Source organism: Pieris rapae, chromosome 22 (genome assembly GCF_905147795.1).
Source record: "Pieris rapae chromosome 22, ilPieRapa1.1, whole genome shotgun sequence".
NCBI lineage: Eukaryota > Metazoa > Arthropoda > Insecta > Lepidoptera > Pieridae > Pieris > Pieris rapae.
Window position 1 is genome coordinate 2,616,054 of NC_059530.1, and position 21,453 is coordinate 2,637,506.

A 21,453-nucleotide genomic window follows, 5' to 3' on the forward strand; every position below is an offset into this window, starting at 1 on the left:
TTTTAAGAAGTTTGTATATTGTTGTATAAAATTATTAAAAAACTTACATAAAAATCTTAAGCCTATGATAAGCGTTTTTTTTGTATTTTTTATTTTTGTTCTACTACAAAAGTTAATAATTACATTATTAAAACTATGTAGCTACAAGAATAAGAAAAAATATTTATATATGTTTAGAGAAATTAATAAGGCAAAAGTTATAAACATAATTGGTAGTATAAGTAATGTATATGTTACACAAGCTTAGCTATATTCATATAAAATCTTGAATTTTAAAAATTAATATGACATGTTCCAGACATGAAAGATCAGAAAATGGATACATTTTTTCTTTAAAAAAAATGCTTCATAAAATGTAAATTTTCCTTATTTTCTATAGTTTTGTAAAATTTGTATAAAAATTAGGAAAAAATCAGTCTTTCAGAATAATTTGAGAGTGAGATCAAATTTTGTAACAATTTAACACAAGTAACATCTTAACACTAAAATAATCTAATGTTACAAATGCTGCTGATACATCACTACATACTTATGAACTTACATTAAAAGATATTAAACAGAACTAAATATGTTTAGAAACAATTTACACTTATCGCTTTAATTTTGAATGTTTATGTTAAGAATATTGTGATCTTAAAATTACATTAAAACCTAAAAAAAGACACCTTTACTTACAGTTACCTAATAATGTTAAACCCTGTATTTGAATCTTGATTTGTTTAGTATACAAAAATTGTCAAATTTTATAGGAACATACTTAATATGGCAACATCGGGCAGTATTTTATATAAGTAGAATTTGAGCATTTTATCAGAAGCACCTTTTTGGTAAATATCAACAAAGTTATGTAGTTTGGAAAAATTAAAAATATTTTATCATGGATTAGTCATGTGCATAGAATCAAAAAATGAAAGAAATAGTCACAAAAGAAAGAATCGAAAGATACTATAGATGTTAATATTGTCAATCATTTTACATGCAATCTTATTAATTTTACATTTAAAACTAATAACAATTATATTTGCAGGAATTTTGTGATAATATTCCAATAACAAAAAGATTAGTAATTTTGACAACTTATCAAAAGTACTAAACATAACATTTCTTTCAATAAGTTGTATATTTAGTATAAAATTTTAAGTTTAGTATTAAAATACAGAATAATTTGTGCTTGATTAATTTTAAAATCTTGGAGCACCAAATAGAATTAATTTTCAAAAAACCGATGGTAATCTGAATAAATGGATGCCCATTGCTTACAGAAATAATGTTTTATTATTAAAATGTACATGTGGTCAACTTTTCTTATTTCATAAAATCTTAACAAATAATAAGTTTGTTTAATCATTAACCACCAATATTTTTCCTCACAAATGTCATAAATATTTTAATATAGTTGGTTAACTTACCTCACTACAGTATTAATCAATCATTTCATGTAATTTCTCTTTACGTTCCACATGTTCAGGATCAGAACAATGAGCCATCAAGACGGACTCACCCATAATCAGATTCTCAAAGCACAATGAACAAGCATACAATGCATCACCAAAACAGACAATTTTATTATCATCTCTGTACATTTTCATAGGATTCAAAACTGTACTAGGCTGTATTTCTTTCCCAGCTGCCACACACTTTTTAATATAAGCCGTTTTGTAAAGAAAATGTATCTTTTCACAGTGTGACTGACTCAAAATATGTTTCAAAAGATCATTTTCATCTACATTGTTTGTTTTACATGAAGGACAATAGAATAGCACCATATTTTTTGTCTCAAAATTAGATTCACAATGTAATTGAATGCTATGCACTTGTATATAGAATGTTATGCGTTCAATGGTAGCTTTTTGAAGAAACATACTATGCAAGGAGTATTGGAAGCTGTTGTAACTCAAAACCTGGTCTAGAGATTCAGAATAAGCTGTTAACTTAGATGTATCAAGAGTAAAGTTGCCAATGGAAGATGAAATTGATGTTGAGTGCTCAGGAGATTTAATTATTAATCCTGAATCAGTTTGAGAGCTATGACATTTGCAAAGACACTTGGTATCATCAAAACTGCTTTCTAAACTTTCTTCAAATGAAAATAAGTTTAACATTGCATCTCTTAGATCTGGGAAATCATAATATTTTTGCTTCTTTTTAGGGTTAATGCGCATTTGAGGTTCTCTTTTTTTAATCATATATTTATTTTCTCTATGGTTATGTAAATAACTATTGATAAAGTTGTCAATAGAAGATTTAATAGAAAGTAACTGTTTTTTAACTTTTGTTTTAGCTTGATGATCTTCCTTCTCCATAATAATATTCCAACTTCCTGATGGATCAATATTTTTCAAATCCAAATTGTTTAACATAATATCTCCAACCTTTTGTGGTATGTTTGATAAATCTGTTCCTGGAAGAGCTGTTACTACAGACTTGGATTGAAAAATTTTTGATACTTCAATATGAAACTGGAACTCATTAAACATTTTTTTTAAAAAGCAATCAAGTTTCTCTAACTTCATTTGATAATTCAGTAGAAGCTCCATACGTTGCTCTTCATTTTTATCCAACTCAACATCTGCAAATGATTCAGGTGAAGTTGATGGCACAGGTCTACTCTCATCACTTGAAGGGAGTTCTAAGCACATTTTTCTACACATTCTAACTGGCGATTTTGATGTATCAGATCTACCAGAGTGATCTGACATAAGTTCCTCCTCTTCAATGGAAGAATCAATGTCGGATATTTCATTGATGTCAAAAGATTTATTAAAATCAAAACCTTTAAACCTTTCACTGAATGTTTCTGAAGTAAGGCTTTCCAAAAGAACATGTTTTGGAGTGTTTTCCACATTGAAATCAAGCTGGTTCATAGACTGGCTCGCTTTCTTTATATCTAACTTAAGTTTTTTGCATTTACGGCGTCTGTGACGAAGTGGTGCATCCGTAAAAGTAAGGATATCCGTATCGGACAAAGAGGTTTTTTTTGACGTAAACTTTTTTACAGATTCCGGTAATTCCAAGCTTGTATACTGCATAGAAGTTGAATCAGCTTCTAAATGTTCAAAACTTGATTTTTCCAGCACGTACGTGTTACGACGTTTCTTTTTATGTGCATCTTCGCGCTCTCCTGGCTTTTTAAAGTATGATATGTTTGAAATAATATTTCTTATAGAGAACGCCATAGTAGAAATCAAAATCACAGGTGCCGAGCCTGTTCAGACTTTGAAGACAACAGCAACTACTTATGTTTCACATATATTACTTTAATTACAGTCGTATTTATTAAATTTGTATTTAACTGAGGTGTCGGATCGACTTAACTTTGCCCTGTATAAAGTAGACAAATTTATTGAAGATATTAGAGCATGTTTTTGAACCTACCCTCAGACTGCATTCTAGTTTGGACTTCGGCACAAGCACGGCACGGCACAAACAAAAAAATAATATTTTCATTGTTCCGATTTGTTGACAGTTTTAATAGAAGCACAGATTAGGAGTAAGAAGTCTGAAATATTAATGAAAAATTGATTAAACAGATCACAGCCTATTAATCGCTACCTTTATTTGTGTCAAGTATAACTAGTATAATCGTCATTTGTGTTGTCAATATCAATCACTCATTGACTTTGATTATTGATAAGTGATAACTTACAACTTAGTATGTATGACGCCTGACGCACAAACCGTGCATGCCAAGAAAGAAAAAGAAAAAACGTTGTATTTATGAATAAAAAATTATGCCATGCCTATGTAGTCATATTAAATTTTAAAAAGTAATTTGCTAATTACCTTTAAATAGTTATAGTTGTGTTTTGTTTGTAATCTATTTTGATACCTATTTGTCAGTAGTTAAAGCGGCTTGCTCCACTACTTCTATGAAGATTTTCTCTCAAAGTGAATTCATCCATCAATATTCAAAAATCAGTTATTAACTTCAATACCTAGCTGAACAAGTAGTCTCAAGGTATACTTTTTAATTTTCAAGGCAGCTTTTGCCGTGCACCACCACTTTGTGGAACCATCTGCCCACTGAAGTATTCTCGAACCAATTCGATTTCCTTACCGAAGAAAAGAGTGTACTAATTATTAAAAGGCCGGCAACGCACCCGCGAGGTCTCTGGCATTGAGAGTGTCCATGGGAAGCGGTATCACTTAACATCAGGTCTCTTCTATAAATAAAAAAGCCCAACAAAATTTTTTTCTAGGTCTTGAGCTATATTAACATATTAGCAATATTATATATTGGCTTTGTAGCAAGTACGATATTTCCATAAATCATGAATTCCTTTGCAGAGAATATGAAACCTTCAATTGACATCGACTCACTTCGCAGTGAGCATGAATCAGATGAACAGTGGCAGGTACGTCGTAGCTTTATGCTGGAACACAAGGACAATTTTGATGAGGATGAACTGGTGACTCTGGCACAATTGTATACTAATATTGAGTTCCTAGGGTGCAGGTGTGTGATTTGTTCTTTTTTGCATGTCTATATAAATTTTTAGGACCTTAAGAAAACTTTGCAATGCTTTGTGTAGCTTGATTAGTTGTGGACAGAAGGACAGAACCCATCAAACAGAAGATCAAGGCTGATCTTTAAACTTAATAAACGTATGATCTATAGATTAACATGCACACCACTTCATATAATTATTACTCATTCCTGTAGATTTATTATTTTTGCATGTTGTAGATACCCAGTAGAAACAATGAAGCGAATTGCAAAATTAGCAGAGAAAGTATCAGCTAAGTACAAGGAGAGTAGGAAAAACAAACTCAAACGGACCTTTGTGCAGGCCAGTGATGCAGCAGAACAAAAGGCCAAACGGACATTTAAACAATAAATTTGACTATCAAATAAGGGTTATTCTGGGATTGTAAAATTGGTAATTACAGATTTTTCTCCAGATATTTTTTGAAAATTTAATTCTATTGCCGCTTATGTTCTAAAATATGAAGATGTTATGTGGTTTAATAATGAAAGGGTTAATTGTTAATACTATACCGCATATCAGTAGTGTTTTACTTTTATCTCTCTTCTTATTCTTGTCTATGAATGCAAAGGTACACCCACAAGCAGAGATAATACATTTTATTTTTAACTATTATAGTTCTTGACTGGAAGATGAGCAGTATTTCAATAATCATTCTTTATGAAAGAGTTATTTGAACCTCTCCAATAATAAAAATTGCCAAAAACACCCTAATAAATGTCAGAAATGCTTTAGAGCCTATACTGTACCCAATAATAATGAGGGGTAGCAAAGGCTACCAAGGGCTATATTGCCCGCCCCTGCACCACCCTGTATCAGCAGGGTGCGAACCTATACACCACCCGAAGGGGGCATATGCCCTGAACGGACTAAGGCATCCCCCTCGCGAGGGAGGATGTTACAAGAACCATGACGAGTCACAAAACCAGATTTGGCCAGATTCTATTATGGGTACATTAATTAGAACTAAGGATTTAAGTAACAGTACCGTAAATAATGAAATAATTTATTGTGCATATGCATTTAAACATTGGAATGAAGTATGTTTGCTCTTCATAGCTTGGAATCAAAGCGAATTTGCATCTCACTATTTAATTCGACAAATGTGTTGGCAGGGATGTACTGATTGCAAAATAAAAAGTTAAACAAGTTACTCAAATAATAATCTTTTATTTTAAGACTACTTTTCTGAATCATAATATTTGAATCAGCTGTTGGTGGATCGCAGGATGACTCATTTTCTTGAATATCTATTACTTATAGTCTCATTAATATGTTTTTTTTAATATTCCACTTCTGAATGACTTTCCCACTGCGATCCATAATGTTTTCTAACAGCTTTCTCGCGTCGCTGATTTTATCTTTTTTGATTTTTGCAACTGGCAGTGGCAGTACATCTTAAAAAGATTTTGTTCTTTTTAAAATGGATTTGTATTGTGTAAAATCAGTTGTATTTGGGTTCACCTTTTACTTTCACTGGCTGCCATCAAAGCGAGCGCCTCCGCTTGGAAGACTGTGCAATAGGGTGGCCGCTTGAATTTCCTCGATTTTATTTCGGTGCCGCTTTTTCCTGTTGGAAAAAATGACATCTTCGTCCCTCTTGCTGCCATCCGTGAAAATTTGCGTTTGTCCTTCCGAGCTCGTTGCTAATTCGTCCTCATTGGTGATAAGTTCGTAGTTTAGCTGCGGCTCTCCAGCGGGGTGGTCCATTTTGCAGTATTCTGCTTTATTTTCAACTACTACAACAACTGTATGGTGGCTACTTCCTTTATTCGAAGGTCCAGTGGGAGTGCCCCAGAAAGAACCAGGGTCTTGTTTGCCTAACTATTTTCTCAGTGCAGCCTCTTTGAATTATGTTTAGCTTTTTTCGGACGCATATTTTTTCCTGCTGCCCCGGCCCATGCTGCAGCTGCATAAGTAATGGTGGGCTCCACCACGGCTGTATAGATTGTGGAGACTATATCGGGATGTAGTCCCTACGTTTGCTTGGCCGCCTTTGCCACCTGTTTGTATAGGTTGGCTGCCCTTGATGCAGATGTTTGATACGTGATCATTGAAAGTGAGTTTGCTGTCTATTGTCAACCCAAGTATTTTTATTTTGTTTGCTAGTGTTATTTCGGTTCCACACATTGTCAGTCTTGGTGTGTCATATTTGATTTTAATTCTTATAATCATTGCCTGTGTCTTTTTAGGTCCGAATTTTAGTTTGTTATTATTGCCCCATTTTCGCTGCTTTTAAGGGAATTTGCTATGACCAGCTAAAAAAAGCTATTTTGGACTGAAGCGCCTTTGCTTTTATACCCCTCAAATGGGCAATAGCATATATCTTTAGTTAACTATTAAAATACAAACTATTACTAATTACCTAAAGTTAATTTCGATTACCATTTGTATAATTGCCGTGACAAAATGAACAAGTCTGTATGGATTGAGTTCTTTAAAAAGTGTAGGTAATCATAGGCATACCAATTTGTAACGTATCTATCATTACGATCATGACAACGGACTAGAATCTCTTGAGATCTGTTATCCTCTATTGTCCTCAAAAGCTGTATTTTCTTTGTTATGTCGAAAACCGATATTCTAAATACATTTGCAAGCAAACGTAGCTCTTGATTGCGTTTTTGCTTCTCGCGCCTCGTTGCACAATTGCTAGGATTCCAAATCCCTGCATTTACTTGAAAAAATCCGACTAATTTCAAAGTTTCTCGCGAGGCTTCATAACTTTCAATAAAACAATGGATTCAACCAGCGATCGATCAAGCAATTTGTAGTTAGTATTAAATTTAATTAAATAATTTTAGCTCATCGGAAGACTTTGGTTTGTTTAATTGTTTTAAATTCTAAGGGTTTGTTTCACAATGTGTGGATAAAGTACCCAAGAGCTATAAAACACATAAATTATTCGAAAGATAAAAGTTCCAAATAAGATACTTCGCGTTTCATGACGAATAGCGCTACCTGACAGTCGTGAAACGCAAGAATACTGTTTATCCTACCAATAAGTAATAAATAGCTTATTTGGAACTTATCCGGACATTGTGAAACAGACCCTTAGTATTTGTTGATTTAAATGTTAAATTTCAGTTTACTTTAGTTTTTTAATTCATTTTTCTATTAATGTACTTGTACGAGCCAAGGCTGTACATTTTGCTTATTTAGGTTTCTTAGTCTTGTAAGCGTGATGTTTCCCTATATACGTGCCAAGGCTTATACATCATGCTTAGCTACAAACGTGAAGATTTCCATTGTATGTTCGTGCTATGGTTATACACTTGAATAAATTATAAGCAGGAAGATTTCCTAAATCGTCGGAGTCACGCCCCGACAGTATAGCCGACCGCAGGCACTCTCTTCATCTGCATTTACTAAGTCATGGGAGTTACACCCCGAGAGCTTAGCCAGACGTCGGCACTCTCTTCGATTGTTTAATTATAATTTTATTATATCGCTTATAGTCTATTGTTCAATCAATACAAATCTTCTATTATTTCTATCACCTGATGACCCAGGAACCGTACAGTTTTGTCCTTCGAGCCGGATTCTCTTTAACGCTGCTAGAACAGCCAAAGTAGTTAAATCCGATACTGTTAATCACTCTGGATCCTTATAAATGTTGGGAAAGGACTTATTTTCAATTGCCTCCCTTTATTAACATTCAATGGGTCAGCGAAGACATCAACGGGACTTAGTTTAAACGATGTAATGTATACGGGTCCCAACCTACAGCAAGACTTACAATCCCTTATATTAAAGTGGAGAAGATTTCGATATGTATACACCGCAGATGTGGAGAAAATGTTTAGAAATATTGACATTTTTGAGTGTGATCGAAAAATGCAAAAAATTATTTGGCGCGACACACATCTTCAACCGTTACAGGAATACGAACTGACAACGGTAACGTATGGCACAAAGGCGGCACCCTTTTAAGCCATGATGACGTTAAAACAGCTAGCTATGGATGAGAGATCTCGGTTTCCACGGGCAGCGGAAACCACAGAGCAAGCATTTTATACAGATGACCTAATATATGGGGCTCATTCTATAGAAGAAGGATGCAGCATGGTAACGGAGTTACAGGATTTGTTGCATGCAGGGGGCTTTAAATTAAGAAAATGGGCCTTCAACGAACCAAGCATATTGAAAAGGCTTTCGGAAAAGATGAACCGAGAGCAAAATCAGCAAATATTTACGTTTAAAGGGGATCCTATTTCAAAAACATTGGGGGTTTATTGGAACCCGAAAGAAGATTGTTTTATGTTTCAATCATCATTCGATTTCTCAAACAAAACGACTAAAAGGGCGCTTTTGTCAGATATATCCAAGTTATTTGACCCACTGGGTTGGTTAGCTCCTGCAATTACGGCAAAGAAAATAATTTTTCAAGAAGTATGGAAACAAAACATTAAGTGGGTCGTCCCACTTAATGTTTTGTTTACAAATACCTACTTCTATTATAAGAAAAAGGGGAGCGCAAGTTATACAGCAACGTTACACAATAATTATTGCTTATTTGGGGCATACAATAAATAATCATGGATAATCTATAGATAAGATCAGGTTAAAGTATGGGGGATATTCAAAAATTGATGACCAATTACAAGAAGGACGGAGCAGATAGAAAAAAACATCCCGACTATTTTAAAAGTCGACTGTCGCATTTGGAAGAATTGTGGAGCCAATTTCGATCCAACCAACAATGAGAACATGCTAAAAGAGATTAGCAAGGATCATAAGTACTTTAAGGAATGGGAATATGATAGATCCAAAGCCTCATACCACTCAGTAAAGGAAGCATTGAGTCAGGATTACCAAAACAATATTTAGTTAATATAGTACAAAGTAAGGATAGCATAGTGAAAGAAATCATAGAAAATTGCAGCAGTTTCTCACGGGCAATCAGAATAGTTGCCTGGATACTACGGCTTTTACCAAAAAATAAGGATAAAAGGGAACGGCACCTCACATTAGCTGAAGTTAAGGAAGCAAAATGGAAGATAATTAGTCAGGTACAAGAAGAAGAATTTTCCTATGAGATAGAAAAATTGAGAAGGAAGGAAAGCATTCACAAGAGTAAATTAATTGCGTTGAATCCATTTCTTGGAAAAGATGGTCTTCTTCGTGTGGGGGGAAGGTTGCGGAACGCTTTCATTAGTGAAGACATGCAGCATCCCATTATAATTTCACATGCTGGCAGGCTAACTGATTTAATAATAGACCAAGCGCATAAGCTTACGTTTCACAGCGGCCCTCGCCTTACATTATCACTTATCAGACAGAAGTACTGGATTGTGGGTAGTAATAGAGCAGTAAAGAGGCAGTTAAGGTTATGTGTGACATGTGTTAAGAATAACCCTCGGCTGCAATATCAATTAATGGGTGACTTGCCTGAAGCACGGTGTAATCCCGTACGGCCGTTTAAGCATACAGGAGTTGATTTTACGGGATTTATTATGATTAAGAGTAGCAAAGGACGAGGGATGAAGTGCACAAAGGGTTACATTGCCGTATTTATATGCATGGCTACAAAGGCAGTGCATTTAGAAGTAGTATCGGATTTAACTACTTCGGCTTTTCTAGCAGATTTAAAGAGAATCCGGCTCGAAGGACCAAAATGTACGGTTCCTGGGTCATCAGGTGGTAGAAATAATAGAAGATTTGTAGATTACCTTATATTCACCACTTCCGTATAACAATAGACTATGAGCGATATAATAAAATTATAATTAAACAATCGATGAGAGTGCCGACGTCTGGCTATGCTCTCAGGGTGTAACTCCCATGACTTAGTAAATGCAGATGCCGACGATATAGGAAATCGTCATGCTTATAAAGTGATTCAAGTGTATAACCATAGCACGTACATACAATGGAAATCTTCACGTTTGTACTTGAGCATAATGTATGAGCCTTGGCACGTATATAGGGAAACATCACGCTTACAAGACTAAGAAACCTAAATAAGCAAAATGTACAGCCTTGGCACTTACAGTACTTGCTTGTTTTCTGTTTTATACACATATATTGTCTTTCTATGTAATCTGTTTTGGCTTTCTGTATTGTTTTATAATGTGTATAAGTATATGCTGTTAAATTACTTTTAAATAAAAAATACTGCACAACACACTGCGTCATGCGATTTTGGAACCAGTTTATTGTTTATATCTCTGTGAAGTTTGCCTACTAATATCATTCCACTGTGTATACGATTTATCAAATAAAACAAAATGCAACATCGTGAACTCTTTATTTGATTAATTTATACAAAAACTTAATATTACGTCACTTCTATAGTTAAGTTATCGATATCTCTATAAAGAGCTGACAGATACATCAGCGAATAAATTATTCTTATTGTCTACTTTGTATCTATTACAAACTATGAAAGTTTTTTAAATTAATGAAAAACGTACAATCAAATGAAAAAGGAACATGAATATATTATTGATAAATGCATCATTCTGGTTGTATAATCCTAACTCTCACAATCATCCATTTGAATAAGTAGTAAAGGTAGTGTTGATTACAAATTTAGTTAGTAATTTTAACTATCTTTTAAGTAATTAAAATATTATACTCCATGTGTTTTGTACTGTGTGCATTTTATAGAGTCTACGGAGGCGTTAACTTGGTTAGTCGCGAGTTCCATTCCCGTGGAAGTAATAACTTTAGTAAGCCTATTATATATATTTTTTACTTATTTCAAATATTATTAGTTTAATCTATCTGTGTTTGAGAAACACGCTACATAGGAAATTAGGAATACAGTCATTTTAAAAATTAATAGTTTTTACATTTTAAATCTTAGGGTTAAAGTATTACGAAGTACTGTAATATAAACAAATGTATTCCTTTATTATATTCATATTTAAATAAAAATGTATTCATGTTCTTTTTATTAAATTAGATTCTGTCGGCGTTCAGTTTACAATGTTCTACGAGCCAAAAAACGCCAAACCTAAATACTGGAAGTAATAAAAACTTATTACACTCCTAAAACTTTTTTTTAATCTTACATTAATAACATTGAATTGATTTGTCAAATTCCTAGTTTGACATGGCAGTGCAATCTGTGGACTTATACCCAAAACCATTCCTTATAAATAATTATAGTATATACTTAAAGTTTAGATATAAATCTTTGAATAATATACCAATTCTAAGAGCATCGCAAAAATACATAATATAGGAACGATACAATTAATCAAATGTATTCCTTTCTCTGTTTTACACTCACCTTCCGTCTCTCTCGCACCACCAGATTCCATTCCTAAGATTCAGAGACAAATTTATCACTCGCTTTGTGGGTACCCTCTTTTTTTATAAAAGTTTTTTCACCTATAAAACGTCACTTTCTCATCATGAGAAAATATCAATATAGATAGATAGAAAAAGAGTAAATGGTATTTTTATTAATCCTTATTTTAACTTTCTGCACAGCTTTCATTTAAAATAAATATCATAAAAAATAATTTATGAGGAGTAATTTGTCTATGAATTTTAGCTTTCCCATAATACTATCTAAATGAGATATCTATCTATATTTATTACCCTGTCATAAGGATGCGAATCTTTGACATAATAAGCTATTAGAATATTCGTAAAATCTCTGATACCCTCCACTTAATACAAAACATTATGTAAGGGTAAAATTACTACGCCCACTGTAAAATTAAATATAACATGGTTTTGAAACTAATTCACATTTCTATACTATATATTATAAATTTGGTTAGGTATTTCAGTCTCTGGTACGTAGTCCCCATATAGATGTACGTTTCGTACCAATTGTGGGTCGTGCTATTGCGCTGAAAATTAATTTTAATCAAATAAACTATATTATAACCATAATTTAAAATATAACAAAAATATGCAAACGACTGTTTTTACAAGAAAAATAAAAATCGTGTGGCTAAAATTTTTTTAGCAACTGATGCAAATATCTATTATTTATTTATTTTTATGCGGTATTTATTACGTTTTATCTTTGATATTAATTCAATCTACCACTCTACTACACTCAGACACTCTTATATAGTCCGTCTCAATCTAACAGCTGCACCGGCCGCGCTTGCTACGTCACCGATCAGTGTTAGGTTTTTTTCGTTACGGAATTTCTTGATTCGGTCGCCGCGTTCAAAGCCCACGATAAAATCTATGCAATAGCTTAATAAAAACTCTACTATTACCTACTCCATACATTTTATCAGAGTTTTTCGAGGTACTTTCGGCCACCAACTATTTCTTTATGGAACAAGCTATTAGTAGAGATATTTCTGAACCGATACGAATTAGGGTCTATCAAGAAAAGAGTTATACTATAATTTAGCATTTCATAAAAGGTCGGCAACATACCCGCTAGCCTCCGGCCTTGCAGGTGTTCATGGGTTAGCTTTATTTGCGACCTGCACATTTGCCTCCTGTCCCATACAGAAAATAAAAAACTTACCTGAACATGAATTTGTTAACTTGTATAGCTGGAAGAGTAGTCTTGAGCACGTTAAGAGATGTCGACGGTAACATGCCCCATACCTCCAAGTACTGCAGGGACGACATACTGCTCAGCTTACTGCAAATACAATTAAAATATCGATTCGAATTGTAATGTACTTTTTCAACAGCATTGTTCGCCTAGTGCTATCAATCAGAGGTCTCTTCAAACCAATATTTTAATTTGTTTAGACCGCAAACTCACGGTGTGCCAATTTAATTTAAAATCGGTTAAGTAGTTTAGGAGTCCATCGCGGATAAATATCGTGACAGGAGATTTATATATATTAAGATTACTGAAATATGTTCGACGTGAACAGAAAAACTGTGTCCACTTTGTGTTTCCACATCACCAAGTTCATTTAAGATTATGTATACAATAAATAAATAAATGCTTGAAAACTAAATGCATTGTAGATGATTCCAACAAAAAATTCATAGATTAATGTACAATTATTTTTGAGAGCTTTATTTTTGCTAAAAAGAGGGAAAAGGGGGGGAGGTAGAATACAATGCAGTAAATCTGCTTACGTAATACTTGACTCAAAAAGTCGAGTTATAGAAGTTTCTGGCCTCAAAAGCCGTTGGCTGCTTTATCTATATATATAAAAGAAAGTCGTGTTAGTTACACCACTTATAACTCAAGAGCGGCAGAACAGATTTGGCTGAAAATTGGTATGGAGGTAGCTTAGAGCCAGGAGACGGACATAGGATATCTTTTTATCCCGTTCGACAGCGTTCCCGTGGGACTTGACATGAAACGTCAGTCACTATAAAACGTGGTATAACAAAAAGGAATCAGACTTGGAATAACAAAACGCAAATGATAGCTATTGACGTATAATGACAGCTATGTAATGAATATTCAAACTATTTCTATTAAATAAATAATTAACAATTATAATGTAATGATAGTGCCATTGCCCATTCGTATAAACAGTGAACTATAAAACTCGGTATGGTTGAAAATTTGAGTTTTCAAAGACGATCGAATCTTTCCCGAAAAAGCTGTAATGCAAGAAGAATACGAAATACTGCAAATGAAAGGACTGAAGAAGAACAACAAATTGCACGTGAACAGCGCCGCGATAGTATGGCACGACTTCGTGCTTCTCAATCACGAGAGCAAATATGCAACCTATGTACTAAAATACAGAAATAATAATGAATGATTAATGTAGGTATTTAATTTTTTTTTCCAATAAAAAAAAACCTGCTTATTTATTGCCATTAAGGCGGAACAAAGTTCGCCGGGTCAGCTAGTATATTATATATTTTAAGCAATACTCACGTGAGCGCATGCGGTGGTAATAAGTAACATCGGCTTAGTGCTAAATGCTCTAGTCTCGACAGTGGAAGCAGAGCGGTCAGGGCGTCTTTGCCTAGTGAAGAACAGTCCGACAGATCCAATTCGAGAAGACGGGGACATCGTGTCACTAGAGCTGATACCACTGAATAGAGAGTATATATCTAATATAGGTTTCATAATAATCATAGGAATAATCTATAAAAATTACAAGAGGAGAATTATCGTAAATTAGGTGTATATGTCCGACATATATATATAAAAGAATTGTAAACAATGTTAATAAAGTTTATTTTAAAGAAACAATATGATATTTCACTAAGCTTAAAAGGCCGACAACGCACTGGCGAGCCCTCTGGCATTGTCTATGGGCGGCGGTATCACTTAACATCAGGTAAGCCTCCGGACCGTTTGCCCCCTGTTCTATAAAAAAAAAACTAAAAACCAATTTCTTCCTATTTTCATTTCCACATGAAGTTTTACTTCTTTCGTGCGACTCTTTTTTTTGAAGTGAAACTTCTTTAGAATCGTTGTGATTTCAAACCGGATGCAACGAAAAAGCGACAGTAAAAAGAGACAGAAACATTAATTCATATGATTTAACGTGGGAGAAAATGAGATTGATAAACTTCTTTCGAATCGTCGTGATTTCAAACCGGATGCAGCGGTAAAGAGAGACAGAAACATCAATTCATCATATGATTTAACGTGGGAGAAAATGAGATTGATAAACTTCTTTCGAATCGTCGTGATTTCAAACCGGATGCAGCGGTAAAGAGAGACAGAAACATCAATTCATCATATGATTTAACGTGGGAGAAAATGAGATAGCAGGCATTATACAGCCTCTCTTTACTGCCGCTTTTTCATTTGATCGAATTTCAAACTTTCGATGTTTTAGTTTTTCCCAAATTAAAAATTTATATTAAACTTATAAATTAAAATTTATCATTAAAATATACTGTTTTAAAAGAACACACACATTTAGATAATGGAAAATGATTAATTTATATATGATTAATAAAAAAAAAATGTTTTTGAAGGTTTCACTTCTACCATGTGTGAATTGCACATGTTTTTTTTTTTTTTTTCAAAAAAGTAAAAAAAATTAACAACAAAGTTAAAAACACGATAACTGAAAAATACCCTGCAATCCTATATATTATATATTAGTTCACATAAAAATAATAACTAATTAAAATTTCGCTTATACTATCAAGTACATACTTTCATCTGTCATTTTCCTAGCACCGCTGATATTAAGCCTTAACAGCTTCTGCGGGAGCGTCTCAACCAGTTCCTGGAGAGTTCTCTCTGCTAAATTACACCAGGATATGTTCAGCGATTGCAGACTAAAAGAAAAGTGCATACGAAAATATATATTATATCTAATATATAAAATTCTCGGGTCGCGTTGGTTAAACTCCTCCGAAACGGCTTGACTGATTCTCATGAAATTTTGTGTGCATATTGGGTATATCTGAGAATCGGACATCTATTTTTCATCCCCCTACATGTTAAGGGTAGTCCACGCCTAAATATTTTTTTTTTTAAATTATTTTTTTTATCACCTGTATCAACAGCATTAAAAAATACATACAACCCCAAATGTTCAACCCTCTAAGATCAACCCCTATTTTTTATTATAAATGATATATATGGCAAAACGACGTTTGCCAGGTCAGCTAGTGATTATATAATATGTCTTATAACATAATTATATTATAGAATATTATTAATTTTATAACAGCCTGTGTTAATACATTTTTTCATAAAAACAAGTTATTGTACTAAAACATTTTAATTTTTTTTTTGAGGGTAGACTTTTTTTTTACTGTAATTACAAGTATTTTACTCACTTGGGACATCCTTTGAGTATATCTCTGAGGCCGTCCTCATCTATTCCCTGAGACATCGCTAAATTTAACGTTTCCATATAATTACATTTACCTGAAACAATAAAAAATAATAATAATTAGGGACCCAACCCTAAATGGGAATTACCCTCAGATTGCATTAGTTTTTTGAAGTTATACTTCTTTAGGCCCGTTATGAAAAATTGATGGGTGTGAAATTTCACGATGCGCGCGCACTGTGACACAAAATTAACAGAATGAAGTTAGTGTATTTTTTTATTTATTTTTTCTTTTCTTACTTTTGTTGTCTGGAAGAGATCGCTTGTTAGCGATAAGGCCGCCCGTTGCATCCCTTGTAAATTTTATGTATTGTGTTATTAGTGTTTCTTTGCTAAGAAGTGTGAATAAATAAAAATATACATAAATTCTTGGGACTAAAGCATACATTCATATTTTGCTTTACCTAGCGACTGTTAAATGTACTGAGTTCATTTCAAATTTAATCGATGAAATTTTTTGTATGAAATGCCAAGATTATGTTTGTATGTTTCCACTCACCTATTAAACCCAAGGCACGTCTACTTAGATTCAAATTCTCAACACTAAGCTTCCGCAACGCCGGACAGTGTTCCAACAAACATTCGAGTGTACCACAGTCTATAGAACACATACTTAGATCCAAATACTGAAGTCGGGATGGGCTCACTGTTTCTGGTTTCCATGTACCGATCTGAAATATAAGCGTTTTTATATATTGGCCTTGAAAATTATTTTCTGATTAATTTTAATTTAGATATTGTACGGGCCAAGACTGTGAATTACAATTTTTGACGTGAGGATCATAAGTGTAAAATTTTAACGTAACGTCACGAAGATGTGCAGCGTTTTTGTCGAAGAAAAGGGAGAGAAAGCGATTGAGACCAATTGGGAAAGAGTGAGACAGGGATATCGAGGAAAAATTCAAGCTATTGGTTGATGTTTTCGTTTAGTAGTATTAGTAGTTTAGTAGTTACTATTATAGTAGTTATATATACATATATTAGAACTATAGATGGTTCTGTCGCATATCGTCTTGTGCAGTAAACGCAGATTATTGTTCATTTGTATTATGTTTAGCACATACACAGTGTGAATATATATATAAAAATACATGGAGTGAACATATACTGGTGCATGAACATTTATTGAGGCTTAGTAATAATTATGCCGCCCATGTACACTCACATTGTCAGTAATGATAAATCATAATAATGATTATTTACAAGTTGTTTCACTTGAAAATGTTTAATTTTTCATACTATTATTATTATTATAATTTATGGAAGTATTACACGATTTATTTTAAAAATTATTAAAAAATACCTCAGAGCTAGACAGTCTTAATATGACAGGTTTTCGACTTAATATCCTGCCGATGGAGTTCTTAGATAATGTCTTATTTCCTAGGTCCAGTCTTTGCCATAGTGTTTCATCGCACGCTACTCTATACCACCTGAAATAAGAAGAGAAGATTTTGCCTTTGGATATCAATAACAATTTTTTTATATTATATTTGAAATATTAAATAGTAATTGTAGTTTGTTTATTGTTAAATTACATATGTTTTCAGTTTCATATATATTGTCTAAGCGTAGTTTTATAATATGCAGGTTTAAAGTGACCATTTATTATTTGACTAAAACGGGACATTTATTTTTGTTCAAATAAGTAATAAAAAATTAAGGAAAAAAAACCTTTTTTTTAAGTTATAAAAAAAAAACTTATTTTTCCGAAAAAAAAAAGATATTGCTGTTATGACTTTGTTTACCGGGGCAAGCGATATAAATAATTATTATTTACTTAAGTATTCTAGAACACAATAGTGATTTTTTTCTTTTTATTAAAGTTATGTATATGATTTTTCCTTCTTAATAATCTACACCTCGAAATATATAATTTTGTATATCCATTTAAATCAATCACAAAATATACACTATGCTTACCGTTTGCAAACCATCATACAGTGAGCGAGTGTCCTTTTGGGAAGCCATTTAAAAACACTAAGAATAACTTCATCCGATAAGGAACGAAAAGAATCTTCGCCTTGTGGCTCTTCACGTGATCGACGGGATAAAATCGCTTCTTCTTCTTCACCTATTACTGAAATACCAGAAAAAAAAATCGATATGCATAAAAGAAAGCTTGGAAACATGCTGGTCTTGCTCCATAGGACAATCATAGAGCCTTGACTGAATTTTACATATTATTTTTTGATTATGTTATTTTTTGTTTTATAATACTACAAACTGTAATTATTTTATTTTTTTCTTAGTACACCATTTTTTTTATCACTCTTTAATGTATAATAATCTATGGTTTCGATATTTGTAAATATGTAAGGAACATGTATACTAACAATATAATAATAATAATAATTGATTTGTATAGTATTTTTATTCTAGGAGTACATAGTCTTCATATATAATTATTTAACTGATGTAAACTAATATTATAAATTCTATTTTAAAAGAGTAAGTGTGGAGTTTCTTGCCCATTCTTCACACAAAACTACCTTTTGGAAGAGGCAACTAGAATCATCTTAATATAATTTAACGTTCAAACGTGACATTTTAGGTAGTCTTATTGGAATAAACGATTTCATTTAATTTGAAATTCACACGCCAGAGATTTAACGTTTGAAGATTAAAAAGATAAACTTATAACAAATAGTATCTAAAAATAAAATTACATATAATTATAGTTATTCTCTTATTTATGTAAGCTTCAATTAGTTTTCTGTCTGTCATCTACTTCTCTGCTGAGAAAAAAAAATTCTCAGCAGACAAGTAGATGACCACCCTTTTGTACCAGACACAACATCATCATCATCATGATCATGCCGGCTTCCTCACGATGTTTTCCTTCACGTATAGCGAGTTATAATACGCAAAGAACGAAAGACCATTACAGCCGGTGATCGAACATAAGAGAAGACTCGCCAAAACCATAGCAACAACTTGTAAGAAAAATCTAGAACATTCTGCAACTTACGTGTAGTGTTTAGTTTTCGTCCTCCAGTACTGGTGACACTATATCCTCCTTTAGTATAACGGTCTGCCCCTATTTGATTCAATGGTGTTTCCTCTTCAATGAGATATTCCTCTGTGAATGATGTTTCTAGGATCTCTTGGAGAGGAGCTAAAATAGAGATTCATACATATGGACTAATATATGAGAGGTTGTTGCAATTTGGTTAGTCCAACACACAGAGATATGTATGTCTACATGTGTTGTTGTGAGTGTTTCAGATGGTATAAGTAATGTGATCATTTATTCATTGACTCACAACGGTACATTAGTTTAATTTAGGTCAAATAATAAGAAGTCAATGAAAAAAAATATACATCGCAAATTGCATCATGATTTAATAACACATGCCCTTTATTTATATGGAAAATGATGATGTCAAACTCTGAATAAGCAAGTTGCAAGTGAAAGTGGATAATAATGCATAGATCACAATTATGATTGATTATTACACAATATAATAAATACATGTTTCTTATGTATAATATTGAAGAAACATATAGGTCACTAGTTAAGGACTCTTCATTAGTGCTTCAAAAAGCCAAAGATCCCCTCTGATATAAATAGCCAATAATTATTTTATTTAAAAAAAACTATAACTGAAACAGGCTTTCTATATTTGTTTACACCAATTATTTTAACTTTAATCAAATGTTAATTAATGTTTATCAACCAATATATTTTAAAATGATATAAAATGTATTCTGTTTGTTCTTGTGCATGCTTTGTAAGTAATATTAGAGATTTAGATGTTTTCTTGACATTCATAAGTGTACTTGTTTACCTATATGAATAAAGATATTTCAATTTGATTTGAGATAATAAAAACACATAATTTAAAACTATAATTAAGGTAATTGACAAGGAGCTATGTTTGTTTAGCAAATGTTATCTTACATTTTGTAAGTGCAATGTAAACATTATGGACATCAGGTTAATATATTACATTACATAGACCTGTAAGTTATTTTTTACAACAAGAAAAAGCCTTGCACATTTTTAAAAATAATGTTTACCTTTCTCACAGCTCCTTGGGCTAATTTTCGAAGTACCAGGGCAGGGACTAGGCTTTGTCTTAGCATATTTGGTGTTACAACTCTTTGGTGATGCCACATAGTTAACATTAGGATTCACATTCTCTATGTCATGTTTTCTCTTCAGACTCTTAGTCTGAAAAAAACAGTATTGGTATTATACTAAATTATAGTTGAATCATTCAAAATTCCTCTTTAATTTAAACCATTATGTTGTTGTGATACTATTTATGGCTGAATGAACAATATATACTAACATCTACCATAACTCTATGTTACAACTTACATTAGTATTAATACTGTCACATTGTATTTCACTATCATCTTGTTCTAATAAACTGACACCCATTTCTTGCAAAACCTGAAAACACTCCACAACATTATTAACCTTGATCCAAGACAATTGCTCAATGGTATCAATAGTAGCCATGCAAACATTTATTCAGTTATATGGCCTATATATCTACATCCTCAATTTAATACTACAGTCAGGCAGTACACCCCAAGATTAAAAAAATGTAGTTATTGAAGTACGACTTGTAACATTACACATACATAAAGAATTACGAGTCCAGGTGACGGTATACTCTTAGTATGAAGGATAGAAAGCAGTATATTATGTATTTTTACTTCAAGTAAGTAGATATTATAACCAAAAACGGCAAGGGCGAAAAAGCGGGAATCTATAGAAATACTAACTTCTGTGTCCGTCCTACGGTCCATCAGGCTCCAGCTCTTACGCGCTGAGTTTTCTAAACGCATTCGTTTTCTAAAAACACACACACTTTCTTTAAAATCAAAGGGAAATTAGATAAAAAATTAAAAATGACACGTTATGCTTAATTCGCGCCATTCAACTTTGGCGCCCTAATCAGCTGTCACAAACATATGAGAAGAGCAAGACTTGTTTTTTATGAAGTTCATTGCAAATTATAACTATACCGTGGGCTAAGAATTTCTTGAGTAGGAGATAATGTTTGGTAATCTTCATCAACAGCACTGGCATTCATTATAAATCCTTAATAACTAATAAACTCGATATAAAACTCATAAAACTTGCACTCGGTAGCTGCTCTAAAGTATAAAATTTCACGAAAAATTGACAGTAGTGCTATAGAAAGTACACAGATATCTAATAAAAATATTATCGAGTGACAAGACACGACAGATAGAATAGACAAACCAGACTAATCTCAAATATCATAGACAAA

The 21,453-nt window shown here is 32.7% G+C and overlaps 4 protein-coding genes across 7 annotated transcripts; 2 read left to right on the forward strand and 2 right to left on the reverse strand.

Moving 5' to 3' along the window:
* Positions 1 to 186: 186 nt before the first annotated feature.
* On the reverse strand, positions 187 to 3,569 carry LOC110992563. Its single transcript, XM_022258436.2, has one exon. It carries the CDS (start codon positions 3,174 to 3,176, stop codon positions 1,422 to 1,424), a length of 1,755 nt encoding a protein of 584 aa, XP_022114128.2. The 5' UTR covers positions 3,177 to 3,569; the 3' UTR covers positions 187 to 1,421.
* Positions 3,570 to 3,658: 89 nt separating this feature from the next.
* LOC110992561 (partner of xrn-2 protein 1) lies at positions 3,659 to 17,653 on the forward strand. Of its 4 annotated transcripts, none has more exons than XM_045633028.1 (4): positions 3,776 to 3,958; positions 4,288 to 4,456; positions 4,688 to 4,880; positions 17,589 to 17,653. In XM_045633028.1, exons 2-3 carry the CDS (start codon positions 4,293 to 4,295, stop codon positions 4,836 to 4,838), a joined length of 315 nt encoding a protein of 104 aa, XP_045488984.1. In that variant the 5' UTR covers positions 3,776 to 3,958; positions 4,288 to 4,292; the 3' UTR covers positions 4,839 to 4,880; positions 17,589 to 17,653. The 4 variants fall into 4 exon arrangements, with proteins under 4 accessions (XP_022114126.1, XP_045488984.1, XP_045488983.1 ...); XM_045633027.1 differs by lacking the exon at positions 17,589 to 17,653 and adding an exon at positions 5,106 to 5,295; XM_022258434.2 differs by lacking the exons at positions 3,776 to 3,958; positions 17,589 to 17,653 and adding an exon at positions 3,659 to 3,767 and having other exon boundaries at positions 4,688 to 5,295.
* LOC123690182 lies at positions 8,427 to 10,454 on the forward strand. The gene is made up of 3 exons (XM_045633292.1): positions 8,427 to 8,879; positions 9,254 to 9,388; positions 9,437 to 10,454. Exons 1-3 carry the CDS (start codon positions 8,427 to 8,429, stop codon positions 10,181 to 10,183), a joined length of 1,335 nt encoding a protein of 444 aa, XP_045489248.1. The 3' UTR covers positions 10,184 to 10,454.
* LOC110992556 (S-phase kinase-associated protein 2) lies at positions 10,722 to 21,362 on the reverse strand. The gene is made up of 13 exons (XM_022258427.2): positions 21,185 to 21,362; positions 20,942 to 21,011; positions 20,529 to 20,603; positions 20,225 to 20,378; positions 19,173 to 19,319; positions 18,125 to 18,281; positions 17,505 to 17,634; positions 16,701 to 16,872; positions 16,146 to 16,236; positions 15,514 to 15,638; positions 14,272 to 14,431; positions 12,940 to 13,059; positions 10,722 to 12,298 (listed from the first exon to the last, which is right to left on the reverse strand). The coding sequence occupies exons 1-13, from the start codon at positions 21,250 to 21,252 to the stop codon at positions 12,232 to 12,234; spliced, it is 1,536 nt and encodes a 511-aa protein (XP_022114119.2). The 5' UTR covers positions 21,253 to 21,362; the 3' UTR covers positions 10,722 to 12,231.
* Between the last annotated feature and the right edge of the window lie 91 nt (positions 21,363 to 21,453).

Excerpts from the sequence above, each read along its gene's own strand:
- LOC110992561 (XM_022258434.2), top strand. The coding sequence starts at position 4,293 with ATGAAACCTTCAATTGACATCGACTCACTTCGCAGTGAGCATGAATCA. Across the intron at positions 4,457-4,687 it reads ATTGAGTTCCTAGGGTGCAG|ATACCCAGTAGAAACAATGA; the intron begins GTGTGTGATTTG and ends TGCATGTTGTAG.
- LOC110992556 (XM_022258427.2), bottom strand. The coding sequence starts at position 21,252 with ATGAATGCCAGTGCTGTTGATGAAGATTACCAAACATTATCTCCTACT. Across the intron at positions 16,237-16,700 it reads ACGTGCCTTGGGTTTAATAG|GTAAATGTAATTATATGGAA; the intron begins GTGAGTGGAAAC and ends TTATTGTTTCAG. Across the intron at positions 14,432-15,513 it reads TAGGAAAATGACAGATGAAA|TGGTATCAGCTCTAGTGACA; the intron begins GTATGTACTTGA and ends CTCTCTATTCAG.
- LOC110992563 (XM_022258436.2), bottom strand. The coding sequence starts at position 3,176 with ATGGCGTTCTCTATAAGAAATATTATTTCAAACATATCATACTTTAAA.
- LOC123690182 (XM_045633292.1), top strand. The coding sequence starts at position 8,427 with ATGACGTTAAAACAGCTAGCTATGGATGAGAGATCTCGGTTTCCACGG. Across the intron at positions 8,880-9,253 it reads AGAAAATAATTTTTCAAGAA|ATCCAAAGCCTCATACCACT; the intron begins GTATGGAAACAA and ends GGAATATGATAG. Across the intron at positions 9,389-9,436 it reads GCAGCAGTTTCTCACGGGCA|AAAAGGGAACGGCACCTCAC; the intron begins ATCAGAATAGTT and ends AAAAATAAGGAT.